General features: G+C 53.8%; 1 protein-coding gene across 1 annotated transcript in view; it reads left to right on the top strand.

Moving 5' to 3' along the window:
• The first annotated feature begins 1,978 nt into the window (after positions 1-1,978).
• The window catches only part of EHMT1 (euchromatic histone lysine methyltransferase 1), a 153,313-nt gene continuing 131,132 nt past the window's right edge, over positions 1,979-24,159 (top strand). Inside the window, exon 1 of the mRNA XM_064171526.1 lies at positions 1,979-2,029. Coding sequence (XP_064027596.1) covers positions 2,009-2,029 — 21 coding nt within the window. The 5' untranslated portion in view covers positions 1,979-2,008. The remainder of the gene's footprint in view (positions 2,030-24,159) is intronic.

The following is a 24,159-nucleotide window of genomic DNA, read 5'->3' on the forward strand; positions in this document are numbered from 1 at the left end:
GCACAACTCCCCTCCCAGAAACCTGAGTCCCCAGGAGGGGCTCTCAAACCACCCCAACACCTCCCCCAGCCCTCTCAACCTTACCCCAGTTCTCAGGAAGAAGAGAGGTGCAGCCAAGAGGTTAGGGAGCAGGGTTAGAAAGCAGTGATGTTAGAAAGATGTGTCTTGGTCTAAGGCAAAAGCAAGAGTGAAAAACAAAATGGAGAAAGTTTACTTCTTCTTCCCAGAGCTCTCAGCGAGACTGTGAGAGAAGTTGACATCAATTGTTTTTCATTTCACTGCCTGTTATCAAGTTCTTTTACCAAAACATTCTAGCTTGCTTCAAACTAGCACACAGTGACAGAAGAGGGACACAGTCTCAAGCTGTGCCAGGGCAGGTTTGGGCTGGATCTTAGGAAGAAGTTCTTTGCAGCAAGAGTGATTGGCGTTGGGATGGGCTGCCCAGGAGGGTGGTGGGGTCGCCGTGCCTGGAGGTGTTTAAAAAGAGACTGGATGAGGCACTTAGTGCCATGGTTTAGTTGATTAGAAGGTTTTGGGTGATAGGTTGAACTTGATGATCTTGAAGGTCTTTTCCAATCTGGTTAATTCTGTGTTTCCTATGCTCCCAGTTTAACTAAGTGCGTCTCTTGATGCAGCGATGGTCTCCTTCCTCACTGGTGCTGGCCAGGCTGTGCTGGATGGGGAGGATCGGTGGTGCTGCAGAGGTGTCAGGAGGAGAGCAGTGGCAACCCCGGGGGGAACTCCAGCGCCAGACCAGGGGTTCTGGAGAAAGCCTCCAGGAGCAGATGTTGGCCAGGGCCTCTCACAGCTGGAGGCTTGCAGAGCAAACCAAGCGCCACACTTGGCAGCGCTGTGTGAGGGGTGAGGTGTTGGCGTGGGGCTGCAGGAAAACAGCCTGCGGACCAAGCGAGGGAAGGTCGTTCCTCGGAGATCTGCTAATAAATGTGCAGATTGATGTTGGGTTGCTCCAAGGCTCCTGTTTTCCCTCCACGGAGTGAGCAGTCCCCTGCCCCGGGAGGCTGGAGCAGCAGCAGCGTGTGCCCGTTCCTGCGTCTCCCCAGCGCTGGTGTCACCTCCTTCGGTGACCGCTGAAGCAGCCGTGGGGCCAAGGAGCCTATGGAGGTGTTTATCTATCCCCCCTTGTGGTATCTTTGAAGAGCTGTGAAAGAGCTGTGAAAGAGCTTGTTTTGCAATCACAGGTTTATGGGCCGGGGCTTTAGGAGGGGCCCTGGGGGCTTTGGGAGGGTGCGGGATAGGTAGCGAAGCGGCTGGAGCCCCTCACCAGACCCCCTGGGGCAGGACCAAGGTGAGGTGCTCCCTCCTCCCTGTCACATCTATCCCTGTCTGTAGCTAAGGTAGATTCCCAATAGCCTGCAGACAAGGTCCAGCAGAAGATGGTTGTCACAGTGCAGTGCTTTCGGCAGCAGGACAGAGGGTCTCGGGATCTTTCAGCGCTCTTCTCACATGGGTTTTGTTTACATCTGTGGGGAAGTGCTGCCCCTGGCTACTGCCACGGCACTCATGAAACTTTGGGCAACTCACTGTCCCCTAGGAACAGCTACTGTGGTGGTGCTTCTAACCTCGCACAGCACCTGAACAGTGCCAAGCTGCTGCCGGGAACGGTGGGGTAAAACCCACGGTGCGACGGGCCAGAGCCGGCGTCTCAGGAGCCCCGAGCCTGCCTTGTAGGGGAGCAGGTGAGTCCGTGCGAAGGGCTCAGCCCGGCCCCGGCCCCGGCTCACTACTGCCCCGGCCGTACGGCAGCCTCCCGCTCAGCCACTGCCCCGGCCGTACGGCAGCCTCCCGCTCAGCCACTGCCCCGGCCGTACGGCAGCCTCCTGCTGGGCGGCGCCATGACGCGGAGAGAGCCCCGTGCAGGCCGCCATGCTGCCGCGCGCATGCGCACCGCGCGCCGGAGCGTCTCCATTGAGAAGAATGAGGGGAACGGGGCGGGGCCAAGGCGCGAGGAGCCGCCGAGGGGGCGGGGCCACGCTCCGGGGCTCTGGCCATGGCCACAGTGGATGCCGAGGTGAGTGAGCGGCGGCGTCCATCTGCCCGGGCGGGAGGGAAGGAAGATGGGGGAGCGTACAGTGGTATCGCCCAGGGCCAGGCGGGTTCTGTCGGAGGTCGGGAGGGGGTCCGTGCCCCCGCCGCCCCATGGTTCAGTCCAACTCCTCTGAGGGGAAGAATGTGGGAGCCGCTGCCATTGTGTGTAGGGGGGGGCCCGGGACTCTGTATAAGTAACACCCCTGCACGGTGAGTCAGTGGTATGGGCCATACAGGTTCCGGGGTTCCCCCCCCAATGGGAGCGAGTGCGTGTGGCGGAGGCGGGGGAGCGCCGTGGCCGCCATCCATGTTCCGGGGCCCTCCCCTGCGGCGCGGCGCTGGGCGGCGTTGAGGCGGCGCCATGCAGAGTCCGGGGCCGGGCGGGACGCGGCGGAGGCAGCCAGGCCGCCGCTATGAGCCATGCAGGGTCCCGGGCGGCGGCACGCGCCCGCGCGGGGGCAGGCGCGAGACGTGCCGAGTCCCGGGCCCGCGCGGCAGCGGCAGGGCGGCCCCGGGCCGGCTCTGGCCCGCCCCTGGCGGCCTGGCTGCGGGAGCGGGAGGAGCCGGGGGCGGCCTGGCTGCGGGAGCGGGAGGAGCTGGGGGGCGGCCTGGCTCCGGGAGCGGGAGGAGCTGGCGGCGGCCTGGCCCCGGCGGAGGGCAGGGGCGCAGCTCTCGGTGTCCGAGCCGAGAGCCCGGCGGCTCTGCGGGACCGGGTCGCGCCGTCCGGCAGCTCCCGGGGCGGCTGGACGTTCGGCTTCCTAGGAGAAGGAGCGGGCCCGCGCCTGGGAGCGCTGTAGGAGTGCCTTTGGCGAGGAGAACTGAGCTTTGCCTCGGAAACCCGCCGAGTTCGCTTAGGAGCCTCTCCTGTGCTGCCTGCTGGCGTAGGCCCCGAGCTTGCCCGTGCTCCTCGGGAAGGAAAAGTGGCTCTCGGAGAGCTGAGGCTGTCGGAAGGCGAGAGGAGAAGGCTGTGATGTGCAGGAGGTGCAGCAGCTCCTCGGTGAGCCTGGGCTGCCCAGGCGCCAGCCCCACGGAGCCTTTATTCCCGTGCTTCGCTTGGAGGTTTGAAGTGCACTGAGCACAAGGGAGACACCGGAATCACATGCGAAGTCCCCAAAGAAAACGAAATTTGCCATGTAATGACAATTAGCTGTAATTAGCCAGATCTGTGAACGTCCCTGAAGACTACCACACAGCTCAGCTGCCCTATCCCACTGGGCGAGTGACACACCGAGCTGAAAGCCTTCCTGCTCGTGTGGTGGTGCTTAATGCCTGCGTGAAACTTCTCCCCTAGTTGTGTTAGAGGACATAAACTCTCCACAAGTCTGTCTGCCCTTAAGTAAGCTCCAGATCGCAGTGTGCCGACTACTGAGCCTTGGCTTGCACAAAGCAAGGAGATAACACAGGTGAACACTGATAAGCACAGTGACCGAGGTGGAGGTGAGTAGCTCTTCTGTAACTGAGCAGATGCTGATCGGCGTCGCCCAGCAGCTGGGTTGCACCTTGCGGTCCAGCTGTGTCATGCTGTGCTGTAGCCTGTCCCAGCCTCCCCTCTGAAGTCCTGTGTTCAGAGGGTTTGTTGCAGGGAACTTCTGCCCCGTTGGAGTTCGTGGCATGCCCTCGCAGGTGACAAGAGCAGTTCTTGGTGAAGCACTGTAAGGAAAGCTTGAGTTTATTAAAACCTCATCTTTGGTGGCATTTTTGTCCAAGGCTTTCCTTACACTTTCCCCTCCGTCACAACTGTCTCTCAAGGACTGATCCTTCTGCCTGTCCCCCTCTACTCTGCCCTGGTGAGGCTGAATTTGGAATATTGTGTCCAGTTCAGGGCCACTCAGTTCAGGAAGGACCCCAGGGAATTGCTCGACAGCGTCCGGCATGGCACCACAAAGCTGCTGAAGGCAGTGGAACATCTTCCTGCTGAGGGAGCTGAGTGTTTTTAGCTTGGAGCCCAACCTGAGGGGTGGCCTCATTCTGATTTATAAAGATGTGAAGGGTGAGTGGCAGGAGGATGCAGCCAGGCTCTGCTCAGGGATGGGCAAGGACAGGACAAGAGGCAGCGGAGGCAAGCTGGAGTGGAGAAGGTTCCACATGAACATAAGGAAAAACTTCTACACTATGAGGGTGCTGGAGCCCTGGAGCAGGCTGCCCAGAGAGGTGTGGAGTCTCCTTCTCTGGAGACTTTCAAAACCCACCTGGATGTGTTCCTGTGTGACCTGCCCTGGGTGATGGCTCTGGCAGGGAGTTGAGGTCCTTTCCAACTCTAAAGTTCTGTGGTTCTGTATGGTTCTGTGATTCCTTTGTGCTTCTGAAGAGAATCTTGTGATAGAGGAAGCAGCCCTCAGGTGCTTCAGTGACTCCATGGTCCTGTTTTGCCTTTGGTTCCCTGGGTGAGATTGCTTCCAGGAGAACAGCTGTAACCAGGGCAGGAGTTGGCTTGTAACTCATCACCTCTTAATGCACAGGTTAGTCTCAACACTGCACAACTTTTGTTTTGGGAAGCATCTGCCAGGAGTCCTGGCTGGTCTGCTGTCTGCAGAGCAGCAGGAAACAGTTCTCTTAGAATCAGCCTTAATATCCACAGATGTGGCTGTGATTATGGAGCGGGAATGGTGACTCATTTGGACTTCAGTTTGTCCCCTCCCCCATAAACTCCGTTAAAGCTGTGGCCAGATCTGCTTTTGAGGGCAGAAAGTTGGTATCCATCAGGCTGGAATTCAGGAGCTGGAGGAGATGCTTTTTGTTTCCTTAGTGTTGTTGGGGGAAGAACAAGGAGTCGATGGAATAGAAACGAGGGATTATTTCACTTGGTGGAAAGAGGAGCAGAGGTGTGTTGCTGGGAGGAGATGTTTGCTCCGAGCAGAGCTGGGTGGGAGTAGGCCAGCTGGAAGAGTGCTGTCTTGTCTGTCTGTCTCCAGGGAGTGTCCTCACCGCCTCTGCAGAACTCTAGACAAAACAGCCAGTACAGAATAACTTTTTGCCCAATCTTAGTGTTGATGAGTGAGGGAGAATCTCTGAACACCAAGTCCTGAGGAGTTCTGAGCTGTAAACTCAGGTGGTTGCTCTCTTCTGGCTGCCTTGTTCGGAGGCTGCCCCAAGTAATCCCTATGTTGTGGGAAATGGTTGAGCTGCCAGGTAAGTAGCTGTGCTGCAGTGACCACACTGCTGCAAAGGAGCCTGCTTTTGCTGGTGGTTTTCTCTAGCAGGTGTCTTGTATCCAGGCACTTTGGGGCTTTGATGTATTTTCCACCTACTAGGAATGCAGCCCTGAAGATTAAAGTTGCAGGGATTGAGTTCGTCTTGCTCAGCCAATTCTGTGATCCTGCAGATCCACTGAATTTGATGCTGTTTGCACCCTGTTTGCTCCTGTTTGCATCACTTCAGTGAAGAGAACGAGCTGATGTCGTGTTTTGTCTGTGTTTGCTAAACTAGTTGTTTGGTGTGAGTTTGAAAGAGGAGGCTCGAAGCCAAGCTGCTTTGCATCGGGCCGCTGCTACCCTCGGGAAGGCTGGTGCCAGCGTGCCAGGCAGGCAGGGAGATGTGTGTGCAGCTTTGAACCAACTCACACTGCGTTTGTCATCATTTTTCTGCCTCCTTTCTGTTCTGATCTGTTACATCTTTTATTTTTTTCCCCCCTGGAGATGCAGCTTTGATCTCTAAAGCGTGGAGGTGGCGTCCGAGCCGCAGAGGGGACAGACTCCGCTCCGCACGGCTCCCTCTGCCCAGCCCGGGGCTCCCTCTGCCCAGCCCGGGGCTCCCTCTGCCCAGCCCGGGACTCCCTCTGCCCAGCCCGGGGCTCCCTGCGCTTCAGCACCCAGCAGCTCCCCAGGTTTGAAGGCCAGGACTCAGCAGGCTGAGAAGTTTCTCAGATCAGGCTGGCGGTGCTGAGGCTTTGCCCTGGCTTTGATCCTTGCTCTCATCCCCCCAGCAGGCTGGTGCCGGAGCTCTGCAGGCAGCCCCTCCGCCCGTTCAATGAGCTCCCCACTGGATGAAGGGGCAAGGCTCGCTCCTGTCAAAGCGCTGCCTTGTCACGGGGCCCTGCCTGAAAGGAGGTTGCTGTAATAGGCCACTGAGTGCAGGAGCGATCATAGGAAAAGGCAGGACCTAATGAGCAGTGCCTTTGAGCTGTGAGCCCATAGATGGCTTCTCCACTTTCCCGCTCTCTGTTTTGCAGGTGATGTGAATTCCAGCGCTCCTTTCAGGCCCGCCCTGCCCTCCCTCCTCTCTCATTTTCTCCTGCCAGCTGGTATCACACGTGAGGAGAGGGTTTGCTTTGGCTTTCCCAGGGCTGTGGGAAGGAGTCTGTGTCAGTAAGCTGCATCAGGAGAACCTGGTGCATTTTTAGCCTCATCATCATCATCATCATCTCTCCTTTGTGAGCTGTCTGAAGCCTGTGTGTTTTGATAGCTGCAGGACAGCTGTTTGCCTTGGTGCAGACAGCGAGGTGTTAACGCTGTAGCCTGACAGCCTGGGTGAACTTAGAGGTCGTTTCCAACTGAAACCAGTTATGTGTGTGAATAATTAATACTGCATTGACATGAGATTGTGAACACAGGCAAAACGGGTCTGTTCCCAGTTGTGTTAAATGTCTTCTGGGGTACCAGGGTTAGTGTGGTTTGCAACATTTTAGCTGTGTCTTTGTATGAAGAAAGAAGAATTTTTTTCCTCTCTGATACTAAAGGCCTAGAAAGGAGAGTTTGGAGCCTGAGAGTGATGCAACACTGGAACAGGTTGCCCAGGGAGGTAGTTGAGGACCCATCCCTGGAGATATTCAAGGCCAGGCTCTACAAGGCTCCAAGCAACCTGATCTAGTGGAGGATGTCCCTGCTGACTGCAGAGGGGTTGGACTGGGTGAACTTTGGAGGTCCCTTCCAACTCAAACCATTCTCAGATCTGTGATTCTGTAACTGCATCCATTAGGACCTTTCTGACAAGGGTTACTCTTTTAGCACATTAAAATGCCACACTGCCCTGTTCATGGGAGAACTTTTGTCACATGGAGGCTATCAACTCTCCATTTAGATTGGACATCAGAGGAAACTTCTTCACTGAAAAGGTTCTCAAACTCTGGAACTCCTTTCTAGGGAGGTGGATGAATCCCTCTGCCTGGGGTTGGTTAAAGAGGCAGAGAGGTGGTGCTGAGGGACATGGTTTAACCCCAGCCTTGGTAGACTTAGAGAATGGTTGGACTTGATGATCTTAAAGATCTTTTCCATCCCAAACCATTCTGTGATTCTGTCCACTTTCCAGAGATGAATTCTTGTGTGCTGAGCAAGCTGTGGGCTAGCTCAGGCCCTCTGGGAGCTCATCCTTCCAAGCAGAGAAACTTTAATAATAACAGAACTTCAAATGGCAACTGAATGGGCAAATATGACTCCTGAAGTTTTAAGAAAGCCTTAGGAATGCCTTCCAGTTGTGTTAAGCTAACCTGGCTCAACGGGACTGAAGAAAGCATCTGGAGAAGGTTTTGTCAGCCAAGGCAGAGTCAGAGGCTTGGGTTATGCTTTCAGACAAGCTCTTCTGATAGAATTACCCTGGCTGAGGAGGGTGATTGTTCTTTTTGCCTTCCTGAAATTGTCATGCTAATTAAAAGTCCTTGCTGTGAGCAGAGCTGCATCAGTTCAGAGCTGATTTCAGACCAAGGCAGCTCTTATTTTCTGCTTTCCAAGCAGAGGCTTGGTCTGCATTTCAGAAGTTTTGCCGACTTAGTTATCTGGCCACGAACGCAAAGAAATTGCTGTCCCCGTAGCTGTGTCAGCAGAAGTCCTGGAGGAGATGCAATTACCAGCAAATGCCCTAACAAGAAGAAGGAAAACAAACAAACAGCTCTTCCGTGAAGGGAGCTGGTTCGAGCTGTGCTGGCAGATTGAGCTGGCCAGGCACTCTGCTTGCAGCCAGCTGTGCCAGCTGAGGAGGGCATCAGCAGCTGCTGCCAAAGAGCGATGTGCTTGGCCCCGAGGGACCACTGCCAAAGGTGCATGAGAGCAGCTGATAGTGACATGATTAGGGACTGATACTGTCATGCTGCCACTGAGCAGCTGGGGCCTTGCTCTTTATCAGCCTGCCTGGCATTTCGTGATCTGTCCTGTCCCTCCTGAGGCTGGGGCAGTGCTGCCTGTGTGGCCTCTCTACTTCAGAAGCAAGACTGAGAAGATGGCAGCAGGGCTTCCTCCTCTTACTTTTCCCTAGCTTGGAACACAGCAGAGCTGGTGGTGCCTGTGATTTGGGTCACTGGGTCCCAGAAGAGGAGGAGGTGGTAGGGGATTATGTTTTGTGCAAGACTGAGTGGTTCAGGGAGCCTGTTTGAGTGCTCCTGGAGATTCCCCTTCCCTGACTGTGGTGGAAGCTGAAGGTTGCCACTGAAAGGCTCACTTTGCTGTCTGTCTCTCAGGTGAATCAGGGAGAAGTGGTGTGAGTCCATGTGGAGGTGTTCCAGGTCAGGCTGGACAAGGCATGGAACAACCTGATCTAGTGGAAGGTGTCCCTTACCATGGAAGGGGGATTGGAACTGGATGACCAAGGTCTCTTCCAGCCCATTCTATGAATCAGTGTGTGGGCAGGCACAGTCCCTTGGTGATGGCTGGTGACTGGCTGAAGTGGTGAAGTAAACCTGGCAGGGAGTGGAAGAGTCTGCTGTGGCCCCACTGGCTTAGCTTGGCTGCCAGGCTCCTGGAATGTCTATAAACCCTAAATAAAGTGTACAGACAGCATGGCTTGGTGCTGCTGCTGCTGCTGTGCCTGAAATAGAAATGGGGCTTTCCTGCTTCTAATTAAACACTTCTAGCACGGGTAGAGTGTCAAGGAATCAGAATAACAGAATGGCCTAGGAAGAAGAGACCTCAGAGATGATCTACACCAACCTCCCTGCTATGGCAGAGATACCTCCCACAAGACCAGGCTATTCAAAGCCTCATCCAACCTGGCCTTGAACACCTCCATGGAGGAGGCATCCACAATGAGCAGCCTGTTCCAAGGTCAAATCACCCTTGTACTGAAGAGCTTCTTCCTGAGATCCAGTCTAAGTCTACTCTTTCTCAACTTAAACTCATTCTCCCTTCTCCTGTTTCTAGACACCCTTATGAAAAGTCCCTTTTCAGCCTTCCTGTAGGATCCTTTCAGGTATTGGAAGGCAGTGCTAAGGTCTCCTGGGAGTCTTCTCCAGGCTGAACACCCCCAGCTCCCTCAGCCTGTCCTCCTAGCAGAGGTGCTCCAGCCCTTGGTTCATCCTTGTGGCAAGCAGAAAATGTTCTTCCAAGAGGATTCCTGTTCCCTTAGTGCCCAGCCTGATCCCCACCATTCTCTTGCCTCTGTGCCATCTCCTTTTGCTCACATTCCCACTGGGACAGTTTGGTGTTCCAGTTCCAACCCACTACCTGACACAGGCTGCAGGCAGCTGCTGAGCAAGGTGAGCCTACACAGATTAGGGCTGAGCTTGTGAGGCCAAGGGAGCAGCTCAGGGCTGTTGAATATTAAATCTGCCCTTCTCCATGTTGTATCTGTTCAAGGGAGAGCTCTCAGAGCAGTGAGCAGTGCCAGGCTAGGAGAGGGTGAGTGGGATGGACTGGTAGAGCAGAAAATTCAGGTCCATTTCTGTTTGCATACAACTGAAGCATCCTGCAGAGACAGCACATGGGGCAGGGAGGAGGTTTGCAGGTGGTGCAGCTGGGGAGGAGGTAAATGTGGAGCAAGGTAAGCAAAGTGGCATGGAGAAACTCAGAACAAAGCTGGGTGACTGAGGCCCTGCCTTGCAGGGAAATGTAAAATCATGCAAATAGAGACAAAAGTGTTCAAAGTGCTGATAGCTTCTCGGGCCAGCTAGGCCAGAACATGACCCAGGAGGTGATGATGAGCTTGCTGTAGCTACAGCATCCAAAGCCAACAGCTGAGGACCTAAAGACTGCAGAACAGCCCCATGGTCTGATCTGGGGCAAAGGATCTGAGCTGAGCACAGGAGGCTTGTGGTGCTGCACCAAAAATGTGCCTGCTTGTGCTTGTCTTGTTGCTAAGAAGAGGAACGTGGTGCTTGTTGCTTCTGAGGACAGAGGGCAGCCAGGATGAACCTGGTGGCTCGAGGCATCTGTAGAGAGCACAGCATGAGAGCATGGGCACCTCTCTGGAGAGATAACTGCAGCGTAGGTGTCCAAACTGAAATATGCTCTTGGTTAACTGCCTTGGTTGTGCTGAGGACCTGGGTGTGCTTCAGAGTGCTGCTTCAGACTTGGCATTCACTTCAGTGTAGATGTGCACAGATGTCTTTTAGCACCATAAGTAGCAGAGGAGGTCTCTGGTCTCCTCAGGATTATTGCCCATGACCTGCTGAAGCATTCCCTGAGTGCAGGGAAATCCATATTTTTTCCCTCTCCTTTTCTGTATTAAGCACAAGCTCCTAGTTCCTGAGAGTCTCAGCTGCCTCTTTCCTCTCCAGTCACACATTTCTAGTCCTTGCAGTTTCAGAGGAACTCTTCCTAGATAACTTCTCCCAAAGGCTCAAAGCCAGAAAGCAAATTACCCAAACCGTTTTATCTAGCTTCAGTGGTAACTGAGGAGTTTTCCTACTGCTGACCCAGAGCATTGCAAGCTCTGGGCAGGTTCTCTTAAGTATCATATTGATGTTTCCAGAAGTGGGAACTTCAACATGCACATGGTAGAATACCTAGAAAGGATTAATGAGCTCCAAAATGACAGCTGTTGATTTGAGAATTGAAAGTGCTCCTGTCACAGTATCAGGAGGTGCCTCTGTGACTAGTGTCTGCAGATGTCTAAAGGCCTTTGACTTCAGAGCTCTGTCCTGCCCCCAGGCTGGCTAAAGGTATCAGTGCTGCATTAGCTCAGCTCAGGTGGGAGCAGCTGGGTAGCAAAGCCATACATGTGAGAGCCCACCTGGAGTACCTTGTACAGTTCTGGAGCCCTTCTGACAGGTAAGATGTAGAGGTGCTGGAACACATCCAGAGAGGGGCCACAGGGATGGAGAACCTCTCCTATGGACACAGACTGAGAGAGTTGGAGCTCTTCAGTCTGGAGAAGAGAAGGCTCCAAAGAGACCTTATTGTGGCCTTCCAGTATCTGAAGGGAGCCTACAGGAAAGCTGGGGAGGGACTTTTTGGGGTGTCAGGTAGTGATAGGACTGGGGCAAATGGAGCAAAGCTGGAGGTGGGGAGATTCTGACTGGATGATAGGAAGAAGTTCTTCACCATGAGGGTGGTGAGACACTGGCACAGGTCGCCCAGGGAGGTGGTGGAAGCCTCATCCCTGGGTGTTTTCAGGGCCAGGCTGGACGTGGCTCTGAGCAACCTGACCTAGTGTGAGGTGTCCCTGTCCATGGCATGGGATTTGGAGCTGGATGATCCTTGGGGTATCTTCCAACCTTGACAATTCTGTGGTATCTTTGTAGCTTAATTTATCCTCTCTTGATTGAAGGGCTAGCAAGCAGCCCCCTGTGGAGAAGGACTTGGGGGTGCTGGTGGGTGCAAAGCTGCACATGAACTGGCATGCATGGACATGGCAGTTGGGGATGTGGCTTAATAGTGCACTTTCTTTGCTGCAAGAGGAGTCAGGCATTGGGACAGGCTGCCCAGGGAGGTGGTGGAGTCACCATCACTGGAGCTGTTGAAGAAACCTGTGGCCATGGCACCTGGGAACATGGTTTGATGACCATGGTGGTGGCTGATGGTTGGACTTGATGATCTTAGAGGACTTTTCCAACCCAAATAATTGTCTGATTTTATATTATATCTGCTCTGGATGGTGTGGGAATCACCAGCCACGCCTGTGCTGGCACCAGTTGGAGGGGAGGATTTCACAGAATCCCAGAATTAGCCAGGTTGGAAGAGAGCTCCAAGCTCAGCCAGTCCAACCTAGCACCCAGCCCTAGACAACCAACCAGACCATGGCACTAAGTGCCCCAGCCAGGCTTGGCTGCAACACCTGCAGCCACAGCCACTCCATCACCTCCCTGGGCAGCCCATTCCAATGCCAATCACTCTCTCTGACAACAACTTCCTAACAACATCCAGCCTAGACCTGCCCTGGCACAGCTTGAGACTGTGTCCACTTCTTCTGTTGCTGCTTGCCTGGCAACAGAGCCCAACCCCACCTGGCTACAGCCTCCCTTCAGGGAGCTGCAGACAGCAATGAGCTCTGCCCTGAGCCTCCTCTGCTGCAGGCTGCACCCCCCCAGCTCCCTCAGCCTCTCCTCACAGGGCTCTGCTCCAGGCCTCTCAAGAAAACTCTGAATATACTTATTCTTTCTTCCAAAATATGTTTCCATGCCTCCTTATGCAGGAGTATCAAGAGCACCACCACTGTAAAGTATTTCTAGTATCTGAGACCAAATAAAATGTCAATTCACAAAACAAACAGATTTGGGGGCTGCAGAGGCAGCACCTCCAGTTGGGAGGGCATCAGGACCTGTGCTAAACAGGAGATGAGTCTTTAAGTTTCTTGCACTTCTGGGACCTGAGAAATTAACTCTTCTTTTTTTTTTTTGATGCATTTCTTATGACTAGGGGCTAGGTAGCAAATTTACACCTTGTCAAATGTGTTTGATCAGTGTAAAGAGGAGAGTATATGTGTTGGGCAGATGAAAGCATTCACAGGGAGGCTGATTCCATGTAGCATCCTCTTGGCCTGCAAGTTTGAACACAAACCTCCAGATTGTGAGAACATAAAGCGTGAGTCTAAATATTTTATTAATCGAGGAGCATGATTAATATTTGATAGATTAAATCAACACCCAGAAGGCCTTGCAGAAAGCACCACTGCTGAACTGGTAACCAAGACATGAGGTGGTTTTAATTGCAAACTTGTTTGTAATAGCTTCTGTCAACTCGAGTGATTTAGATGTTAAGGATCTGTGAGTTCCAGACAAATCCTTTTCTTGCTTGCATTGGGAAGGGTCTTTTTTTAGTGCTGCTTGGGTACCTCGATTCAAATCAGTGCTTTAATGCCTGCTAAATATGCAAAGATGTGTCCTCCTGGACCTGGAGATGACACCTGGAATATTTAATCCTTCCTTTTTTGGTCACACTTTGAGGAGAAGCAGTGAATGTCCCTTTAAAGATGGCCTTTGGAGGAGGAGTATTTGCTCTTGCTGTAGTGCCAGATCTGTAGCTTTCAGAGCATGTGCAGAGGGGAGGTGAAGAGCCGTGCTGGCTTTTAATCAGCATCCCCCCGGACCAGGGAGATGCCACCAGTGAGCAAACAAACTGCTGCTGAGCACATTTGCTGAAGATTTGTCTGCTTTGACTTCAGAGAATTTACAGTGGGGAGCGCTAGGCACAGCCTGCAGCTCACAGCCTTGGAAAGGAGCAGCAGGGGAGGATCATTCTGCCCTGGTTATTATGGGCAGCAGGGGCAGGGAGGGGATTCTGCCTCTGCTCAGCTCTGCTGAGACCTCACCTGCAGCGCTGGGTACAGAGACAGGGAGCTGTTGGAGCAGGGCTAGAGGAGGCCACAGCACCGCTGGCAGGGCTGGAAGGGCTGGGAGAGTTGGGGGTGTTCAGCCTGGAGAAGAGAAGGCTCCAGGGGTCTCCCTTCTGGTGGCCTTCCAATACTTAAAGCTGGAGCCAGGCTTTTGAGCAGGGCTTGTTGTGACGGGACAAGGGGTGATGGTGTGAACTAGAAGAGGGAAATTCAGACTAGAGAGAAGGAAGAAGTGTTTGGCACCAGTGGGCTTAGGTTGCCCAGAGGGGTGTTAGCTGCCCCATCCCTGCAACCACTGCAGCTCAGGTTGGTTGAGGCTCTGCCCAACGTGCTCTAGTTGCAGATGTCCCTGCTGACTGCAGGGGGGTCGGACTGGGTGGGATGTTAAAGGTCACTTCCAAACCTTTCCACGATTCTACTTACAGTTTGTTTTCCACTCAGCGCAAGCTGATGCCTCATGTTTTGTTTTCAGCTTTAGCCTAGGTGCCTGTCACACCCCCTGCACTCCCTGCCTAGCTCCCGCTTTTTGGGGATGCCTTGGTGATTTTTGTTCTCCTTCCCTGCTGGAGGCTCCCTTTGTGCTGCTGCTAAAGCTGCGCCGTTGGGTTTCTAAGAGCTTAGCACCTTTTTCCTCCCAGCTCCGCCTCCACAGCACATCAGTCTCAGTCATTTAACTCTATTATGAAAAGTGATTGGTTTGATGCCTTCTCAAATCCGCACCTCCAGACGATCCTCTTGGAAGTTCTTTTATGGGCATCGTTTATCTTCTGCCGCTGTCTGACAGCAGGCTGAAATCTCCCTTGGCTGCTGCTGCAGATGCAAAGGCTGCTGCTCGCTGGCGTTACGAGGCTCAGGCTGTATTGCTGTGGCTTGCTGTTTGGCCTGGGGTTGTGGCTCTGGGCTGCCTTCGTCAATGACAGATGACACAAAGATCCTCCTCACCCCCAGCCAGCGTCAGGGCTTAAATCCAGCTCCTGGCGTGACCCCGGAGGCAGCTGGGCCGTGGAGGAGAAGGTCAGGAGGTGATGGGGAGTGAGGGTGATTTGTCAGGGCTGAGGCTCGGCTGCTGCCGGGGAGGTTTGGCAGCCCGGTTTCCTTTCTTCGCCGCCCCTTTGTTCGCCGCCTCGCTTCCGACGAGCTCCGCCGAGCCCCCGGCGGCCGCAGGAACCCCCTCCCGTGCGGCGGCGCCCGGGGCGGGCACGCTGCGGAGTGCTCCAGCGGCGGCGCTGCCCTGGCGGCTGCCGGCCCCGGGGCTGCTGCCCGGAACGGCTTCCTGCGGCGGGGAGGAGCAGCAGCCGGGCGAGGAGGGGATTCCTGTCGTCTGCTGCGCCGTGCAGCGAGCCGCGGCAGCGCCAGCCCCGGCCCCCAGGGAAGCCGCTCGGATGTTTAGGGCCAGGAGGCTCTGAGGGGTCTGCAGCTCGTCCTGCCAGGAGGAGCTGAGGGAGCTGGGGTGGTTCAGGCTGCAGAAGAGCAGGCTGAGGGCAGGCCTCATTGCTCTCTGCAGCCCCCCGAGAGGAGGCTGGAGTGAGGAGGGGGCAGCCTCTTGTCGCTGGTGGCAGGTGACAGGAGCAGAGGAGCTGGATGCAAGCTGGGCCAGGGCAGGTGCGAGCTGAATAGCAGGAAATACTTCTTCATTGAAAGGGTTCTCCAACATTGGGGTGCTCTGCCCAGGGCAGTGGTGCAGTCACCATCCCTGGGGGGGTTTAAGCAGAGTGCTTAGGGACATGGTTTGGTGCTGAGCTTGCAGTGCTGGGTCAGAGTTTGACCTGGATGATCTCGGAGGTCCCTTTCCAGCAGAGACACTGTGATTGTTCTGTGGGTTCTCAGTGCGCTGCCAGGAGCTGGGAGGTTTGCTGTGGTTCCCCTCGAGGGGCTTGTGATGCAGCAGCAGCTTGAGGCTGCCCTAGAGCTGGGCGTTGTGCAGCCGTGGCCATGGAGCCCAGGGCAGGGGGCCCCTCTGGCTCTGTGTTCATGCACTGCCTGCCCGCGGGCACTCTAAATGCTTCAAACAACAGAAAGTCCACGAGTGGAAGCTGGTTTGGAGCTGCCGAGGGCTGGTCCTGTTGCAAGTGTCTGCTTTTAAAGAGAGGTGTTAGATGGTGACACAGTCCTCAATCCCCTGCACATTCCCTGAGGAGTCTGCTCTGTGCCGGGGTGGTAAATGCTGCTGCTGCTGCTGCTGCCTGCAGGCCAAGCAAGGAGATTGGCCAGCAGGCGTTTTCCCTGCTGGCTGCTCATTAACATTTCCTCCTGCTGATGTATTATTAATTAAGCTATTTTTTTTATTGCCTTGAAAGTATAGATAGTGCTTTGTAAGCACAGAACAGAACCTGCTTCTTTCCCAGAGCCTCTGAAGCCATGTGCAAAGTGAGAGTGTTGGAAAAACAGACCGTGGGGCTAACTGCTGAAGTAGGGTCAGCCTCTGGGGTTTGTTTTCTTTCTTCCCTCCTAGCAGATGTGCAGCTTCATGGCTCACTGGGGCCGCTGAATGTGGTGCTATATGAGCAGAAAACAGAGGACTCATAAATGCCCTGTCTGCAGAATTAGTGCAGACAGATAATAGGACTTAAGTGCAAGGAGAGTTTGCAGCACTGACCCTTCACGAGGCAGAAGATTACAGAGATTGAAGTGCAGTGTTACATTAAAAAGAGTCTTGGGACCTGATCCAAACCCAGAGAAATCAGGGAGGGATTTGCCATCAGCTTCACAATGTGGGGCAATGTCACTTGCAGCCCAGAAGGCAGCTGTGTCCTGGGCTGCATCAAAACCAGTGTGATCAGCAGGTCAAGGGAGGGGATTCTGCTCCTCTGCTCTGCTGAGACCCCACCTGCTGCACTGCCTCTGGTTCTGGTGCCCCCAGTAGAAGAAGGACATGGAGCTGTTGGAGAGGGTCCAGAGGAGGCCAAGAAGATGATCAGAGGACTGGAGAAGCTCCCTGTGGGGACAGGCTGGGAGAAGAGAAGTCTCCAAGGTGAGCTTAGAGCAGCCTTCCAGTACCTTAAGGGGCTGCAGGAGAACTGGGGAGGGAATTTTGACAAGAGGTTGTAGTGATGAGGGGGAATGGATTGAAGCTGGAAGAGGGGAGATTTGGACAGGGAATGAGGAAGAAACTCTTTAGAGTGAGGGTGGTGAGACACTGTGGCACAGGTTGCCCAGGCAGGCTGTGGATGCCTACTCTCTGGAGGTGTTCAAGGCCACGTTGGATGAGACCTTGAGCAGCCTGGGCTAGTGGGAGGTGTCCCTGCCCATGGCAGGAAGGTTGGAACTGGATGATTCCTCCCAACTCAACCCATTCTGTGATACAATGAACACAACCCATGCAGACCCACACACACCTGTACGTCCACTTTGCAACCTGCTGCTGACTTCCCTGAGCAGAAGACTGAGTAGGAGAGCTTTGCTTCAGGGACCTTTCTGCTTTTGGGTTGTACATCTGTTTTTTTAATGTGGTTTTGCAAGAGCACAGCAATTGCAGCTGGAGGTTCAGGCCTGGTTTCAGTGGACTAAAGCAGGGAGGGGACTAAAAGAGCTGGACACCCTTGTCAGCATCTTCTGCTGTGGCCTGTGTCACAGCTGTGCTTTCCAGCAGCACCCATCACCAGTGCAATTCCCAGTGACAGAATCACAGGACTGTTTAGGTTGGAAAAACACCTCAAAGGTCAGGCCACCATGGCCACTAAACCATGTCCCCAAGTGCCATAGCCATGCTTCTTGAACACCTGCAAGGATGGTGACTCCACCACCTCCCTGGGCAGCCTGTTCCAATGTCTGGCTACTCTTGCAAGAAAGAATTTTTTCCTCATGTCCAATCTGAACCCTCCCTGGTGCAATTCCAGGCCATTCCCTGTTGTTCTAATACCTGATACAAGGGAGAAGAGCCCAACCCCCACCTCACTGCAACCTCCTTTCAAGGAGCTGTAGAGAGCAATGAAGTCTCTCCTCAGACTCCTCCAGGCTGAGCACTCCCAGCTCCTTCAGCTGCTTCTTCCCAGCCTTGTTCTCCAGACCCTTCTCCATCTTTGTTGCCTTTCTTTGGACCTGATGCAGCACCTCAGTGTCCTTGTTGGAGTGAGGGGCTCAAAACCGACCCCAGGATTCAAGGTGTGGTCTGGTTGTGGCTGCCTCTGGCACTGAGAAACGTTGGGCAGGACTCTGCTGTCTTGGGTGATTGGCAAAAACAATTAAGTGTCTGGACCTGATATTTTTGAATGAGAAGCCCCTGGTGCTGTGGCATGAGTGGACAATGCTGCCTTGTGTCCTGTGCGTGACAAAGCCACGTGGGTACAGTCTCTGGCACGGCCTGGGTGGGATCCAGGCCTTTGTGGACTTTAAGGAGTTCAGGGCATGTCTGAAATCTTGCTTAAACCTCATTCTCCAGCAGATCTGCTTGGTCTGGCACTGAGCACAGGAGTGGGGAGGATTCTGTGCTGTTGAGGACTAGAACTTAGGTTTCATGGAAGGAAGATCAACCAGTTTGGTTTTTTCACTGCGTTCTCAGAACTCTGCTGAGGTTTGAGCAATGCAGTTCCTGGTAACTGCAAATATCCCTGAGTGCTGCATCACCAGGAGGGCAAAGGAGGAAGGAGAAGGTGAGATGGCTCCTCTGCTGTGAAAGGCAGCCTGAGAGAGCTGGGGCTGGTCAGCCTGGAGAAGAGAAGGCCCTGGGGAGACCTTGGAGCAGCCTTCCAAAACCCCAAGGGACTCCAGAAGAGCTGGAGAGGGACAATTTACGAAGGCATGGAGTGAGAGGATGAGGGAGAATGGTTTGAAACTGGAGCACTGCAGAGTTAGGCTGGCCATCAGGAGGAAGCTCTGCACAGTGAGGGTGGGGAGGCACTGGAACAGGTTGCCCAGGAGTATGGTTGAGAGCCCATCCTTGGAGACATTCAAGATCAGACTTATGTAGCCCTGGGCAGCCTGCTCTGGTTGGAAGTGTCCCTGCTGCCTGCAGGAGGGTTGGACAAGATGACCTCTGGGGATCCCTTCCAACCTGATGCAATCTGTGAATCCATAAATAAAGGCAGGAGAAGGTTTCCTGCCTCTGCTGGACACCATTCTGTGCCCTTTGGGTTTTCAGCCATGTGTGCCTCAACAGTTTGCACTCTGGGTGCTGTTGTCTGGTGTCTGTTAGACACTGGCTGCCTTTGCAAATGGATTCCCAACAGTGCAGCTATTCCTCTCTTTCTCTTCTGGCCTCAGTGTTTTCTGCAGGAGTACTCACATCATTTTTTCTGTTGTCTTCCATGTGGAGGTAGTGGAGTCCCCATCCCTGGAGGTGTTCAAGAAACCTGGGGACGTGGTTTAGTGGCCAGGGTGGTGTTGGATTGCTGGTTGGACTCAATGACCTTAGAGATCTTTTCCAACCAAAGCAAAAGCAATTCTCTGAACCTGTGCTTCAGGGGCTGCTTTCCCAAGCTGCTGTGTGGAGCTCCTCTTGCCACAGATGCTGCCATTCTCCTGGTGATGTATCTCCTCCCCTCCACTCACCAGCTGCACACTGGCATTAAGCAAGTGTGCCTTGACAGGAAAATGCTGGATTGTGTTGCTGCCATCTGGGCTGGGCAGAGGATGGGAGGAGTAGTTAAAACCTCTCTCTTTTCTACTAGATCCTGAGTTGCTGATGGGACAATATCAGAGGGCTGGGGCCTCTGTCCTATAAACTGAAGCTGAAAGGTTTGGGGCTCTGCAGCCTGGAGAAGGCTCCAGGGAGACCTTAGAGCAACATTTCAATATCTGAAGGGGACCTAGAGGAAGGCTGGGGAGGGGCTGTTTAGAAGGGCCTGTGGGGATAGGGCAAGGGCAATGGTTTGAAACTGGAGCAGAGCAGATTTAGTTTGGACATCAGAAGGAAGTTCTGCACAGTGAAGGTGGGGAGAGACTGGCAAAGGTTGCTCAGGGATGTGCTTGAGGTCACATCCCTGGAGACATTCAAGGTCAGACTCGTGTGGCCCTGGGCAGCCTGCTTTGGCTGGAGATGTCCCTGCTGAATGCAGGAGTGTTGGACAAGATGACTTTTGAGGGTCCCTTCCAACCTGATGCAATCTGTGAGTCAGCTTCTTCAGAGATGTGCCCACAATCAGATCCCTTTTGTGAGTGTGTCTGTGGCACAGGGTGGCTCTATGTGGGAACAGGTTCATGGTGCCCCTTGTCATGGCAGGTGCACAATGGCAGCAGAGGAGCACAGCTGTGCTGTGGTGTGTCCTGCTCTGCCTGCCAGAGGTGGTCACACAAGTGGGTTTTGATCTAGTAACCATCCACACATCTCAGCAGTAATTAGTGGTGTGCCAGGTAGGGCTGCTCACCAGTGACATAGTGGTTCAGACACTGGGGTAGAGGGTTGCATGTCCTAAGCCCCAGAGAGGTGTGTGTGGGCATGAGCCATGCCTCCATCTAGGAATGCTTCTGTGGGAAGCCTGGGCAGGTGTCTTGTACAGCAGTGTTGCTGGCAAAAAAAAACCTCCTGAGCACAGCAAGCTGCTTCCATGGTGTTCTTGGCTAAGGTGTGGTCCTTACAGCCCTCAGGAAGCAGGAGATCACAGGATGTCAGGGGTTGGAAGGGATGTCCCTGGATCGTCCAGTCCAACCCCCCTGCCAGAGCAGGACCAGAGAGAATCCAGTGCAGATCACACAGGAACACATCCAGACAGGGCTGGAAAGGCTCCAGATTAGGAGACTTCACAACCTGTTCCAGGGCTCTGGGACCCTCACAGTCAAGAAGTTCTTGCTCATGTGGAGGTGGAACTTCCTGTGCTGTAGTTCATACCTGTTACTCCTTGTCCTATCACAGGGCACAAATAAGCAGAGCCTGTCCCCCTCCCCAGCCCCCAGCCCTCAGATATTGAAAGACATTTATTAAATCCCCTCTAAGTCTTTTCTTCACCAAACCAAAAAGCCCCAGGGCCCTCAGCCTCTCCTCATCAGGCAGTGCTCCAGCCCCCTCATCATCTTCGTAGCTCTCCCTTGGACTCTGTCTGGTAGATTTCTGTCCCTCCTGAACTGGGGAACCCAAACCTGAACGCAGTGTTCCAGGTGAGGTCTCACTAGGGCAGAGTAGGAGGGGAGGAGAACCTCCCTGGAACTGCTGATGGTGGTATGTTTGCAGAGCAGTTTTCAGCCACGAGCCACTGGATTTGTAGAGCTAACCACTGGCAGGATGAGCATGGCAGTTCCTTTGTGTGCCAAAAATGGCTTTGAGCTGGAAGAGGAGAGAGATTTAAGCTGGATGGTAGGAAGGAATTGTTTGCAGTGAGGGTTGTGGGACACTGGAACAGGCTCCCCAGGGAAGCTCTGGATGCTCCCTTCCTGAAAATGTTCAAAGCCAGGCTGGATGAGGCTTTGAGCAGCCTGGGCTGGTGGGAGGTGTCCCTGCCCATGGCAGAGAGTTGGAACTGGATGCTGTTTAAGGTTCATTCCAACCCACACTGCTCCATGGTTGTTTGATACCCACTGCTCGTGTCTTGTGCATGCTGTGTGAAAGGTGCATTGCAGAGCAAAACAGAGGAAGGCTCTGAGGGCGGAGAAGGCACAGGGGAGGCACCTGAGCATTGATACTTGGCTGCTTTGGAAGGCCACAGGCACAGTCTCGTGTTATCAGGGCCTTTGGATCGAGCTGCAGCAAAACCCTTGGGTGTCCCTGAGCTCTGGGTTCTCCCCCTGTGTTAGCGCAGGTTTGAGAGCATGGGGCTTGGCTGCCTGATCCCAGAGCAAGGCAGTCTCATGGTGCTGTGGCCCTCAGCACTTGAAGGAATGTCTCCACCTCTGAATTTTGATCCAGAGGGTAGAAAGGTGCTATTCATCCTCATTGCTCTTGGCATTGTAACCTGTCCAGGTGCTACAGGCTGGAGGCGAGGCTGGGCTTTGAGCCTGCCTTCCCTGGAGCTGGTGCTGCCTTCTCTAGCCATCCTTCTCCTTTTGCTAGGCCACCATGGGGGTGTTTGGCTTTGTCAGCTTCACTAAAGCATTTCCTTAAGCTTTGGAGAAAAAAAAACCCTCTTTGTTTTTGGCTGTCACACTTCAAGCCAGATGCCTCCAGCACTTCCTCTCTGATACTCCTGCCTAGCTGGAGTGGTTTTTAGTCTCATGCCAGTAGGGTCTAAGTATCTGGATTGCAAATACAATGACTGCAAGCATCTTGCTTTTCTCAGCTACCTTTCAGTGCCTGCTGGAAGTAGTTAATAGATTCCTAGATTGGTAGAGTGGTTTGGGTTGGAAGGTACCTTAAAGACCACCCAGTTCCAACCCTTCTGTCATGGGCAGGGACACCTGTCCCTAGCCCAGGTTGCTCAAGGCCTCATCCTACTCTGCCCTGGTGAGTCCTCATCTTGAGTATTGCCTTCAGTTTTGGGTTCCCCAGTTTAAGAGGGACAGGGATCTGCTGGAGAGAGTCCAGTGGAGGGCTGCGAGGACGAAGAGGGGATTGGAGCACTGCCTGATGAGGAGAGGCTGAGGGCCCTGGGGCTGCTTAGTCTGGAGAGGAGAAGACTGAGAGGGGATTTAATAAATGTTTACCAATCTCTGAGGGCTGGGGGTCAGGAGGGGGGGACAGGCTCTGCTCACTGCTCCGTGGGACAGGACAAGCAGCAATGGATGGAAGCTGCAGCACAGGAGGTTCCAGCTCAACACAAGGGGGAACTTCTTGACTGGAAGGGTCCCAGAGCCCTGGCACAGGCTGCCCAGAGAGGTTGTGGAGTCTCCTTGTGTGGAGCCTTTGCAGGCCTGTCTGGATGTGTTCCTGTGTGCCCTGAGCTAGATTGTATGGTCCTGCCCTGGCAGGGGAGTTGGACTGGATGATCTCTTTGGGTCCCTTCCAACCCCTAACATCCTGTGATCTACTCTGGTCTTCAGCACCTCCAGGAAGGAGTTCTCCACATAACCTTTCTGGGCAACCTATTGCAGTGTCTCACCATCCTCACTGGAAAGAATTTCTTCCTAATCTCCAGTCTCAGTCTCCCCTCTTCCAGCTCAAAGTCATCATCCTGTCACTCACAATGCTTGTCCAAGGTCCCTCCCAGCTTTTTTGTAGCTGCCTCAAGGTCCCCTGAAGCCTTTCCTTCTCCAGTAGTTGGGAGACTGAAGGTTCAGAGCCACTGGTGCCCATGATAGGAAGACCAGGTACAGAGGGATAGCTCTTGCTGTATGAAAAAAGACCCTCCTGAAGTGCTTGTTTGCCTTCAGAGACAAATCAGAGCGGGTCAGATCCTCACGATCAATGCAGGGCAAAACAGATCTGTGCCTGTGAAGCCTGAGGCTCTTCTGAGCACATCCAAAGTCCTCCAGTACCTGAACTGGTGCTGCAGACAGTGTGATGCTATGAACACAAACTGCCATGGGCTGGTTTTGGTGGTGGGTTGCAGACACACAGAGCCTGCTGTTTCCTCTCCTCCCCCTCTCCGCGCTCCAGTGGGCAATACTTACAACTGGGGCACTGTGCCCACATGGTCGGTGTGGTGTCTCCATGCTGAATGTTCTAGAAGGGACAAATGAAAGTCCTTGCACCAGTCTGCTTTGAGGATTGTTTTCTAAAGCATCCATATTCATTGCCACCACGTGGGCCATGCTGATAAGCCCTGAAAGTGGTGGTGAGATCTCATTAAGAGACTAATTTTGTCAACCTTGGCCAATGAACTAGAATTTGACCTAACTTGGATTTGCCCAGTGAGGGGTACTCTGACCCCATCTCCTGCAGAGGCAACCTGCTGGACAGGCCAGCAGGGATTAACTTTGCCTTTATGGAAAAGCTTGGCCCTGACTCCTCCATCTCTGCAGCAAAGTCAGCTCTGAGGTCTTGGGCTGCACTGGGAGTGAACTATTGAGTCATGAAGGGGAGCAGTGCTTTGGTCAGTCAAGAAAAGGAGGTGAGGAGAGACCTTCTTGCTCTCTAAGACTACCTGAAAGCACTGGGACCACTTCTGCTCTATATATTCATCAATGACCTGGATGAGGGCACAGAGTGCACTGGCAGCAGGTTTGCTGATGACACCAAACTGGGTGCAGTGGCTGCCACACCAGGAGGCTGTGCTGCCATTCAGCCAGACTGGGACAGGCTGAAGGGTTGGGCAGGGAGAAATGGAATGAAATTCAACAAGGGCAAGGGGAGAGGCTGGCACCTGGGAAAGAGCAGCTCCAGGGATCAGGATGGATTGGGGATTGACCTGTTGGAAGGCAGTGAAGGGGAAAAGGATTTGGGGGTCCTGGCTGATGGAAGGTTGACCATGAGCCAGCAGTGTGCTCTTATGGGCAGGAGGGACAATGCCATTCTGGGGTGTATTAGAAGGTCTGTAGTTAGTAGGTCGAGAGAGGTTCTCCTGCCCCTCTACTCTGCCCTGCTGAGGCCACATCTGGAGTATTATGTCCAGTTCATGAAGGATATAGAACTGCCTTAGAGAGTCCAGTGCAGAGTCACAAAGATGATGAAGGGAAAGGAGCATCTGTTATGAGGAGAGCCTGAGGGAGCTGGGGCTGGGAGAAGAGCAGCTGAGAGGTGACCTCAGCAATGTTTATAAAGATGTGCAGGTGAGTGCCAGGGGGCTGGAGCCAGCACAAGGGGCAGTGGTGAAAGCTGAGGCATAGGAGGTTTTATTTAAACATGAGGAGGATTTTTTTTTCCCTGTGAGGGTGACAGAAGCCTGGCATAGGCTGCCCAGGGGGGCTGTGGAGTCTCCCTCTCTGGAGATATTCAGAACCTGCCTGGATGTGTTC

This window comes from Pogoniulus pusillus, chromosome 35 (assembly GCF_015220805.1).
Source record: "Pogoniulus pusillus isolate bPogPus1 chromosome 35, bPogPus1.pri, whole genome shotgun sequence".
In the NCBI taxonomy this organism is placed as follows: Eukaryota; Metazoa; Chordata; class Aves; order Piciformes; family Lybiidae; genus Pogoniulus; species Pogoniulus pusillus.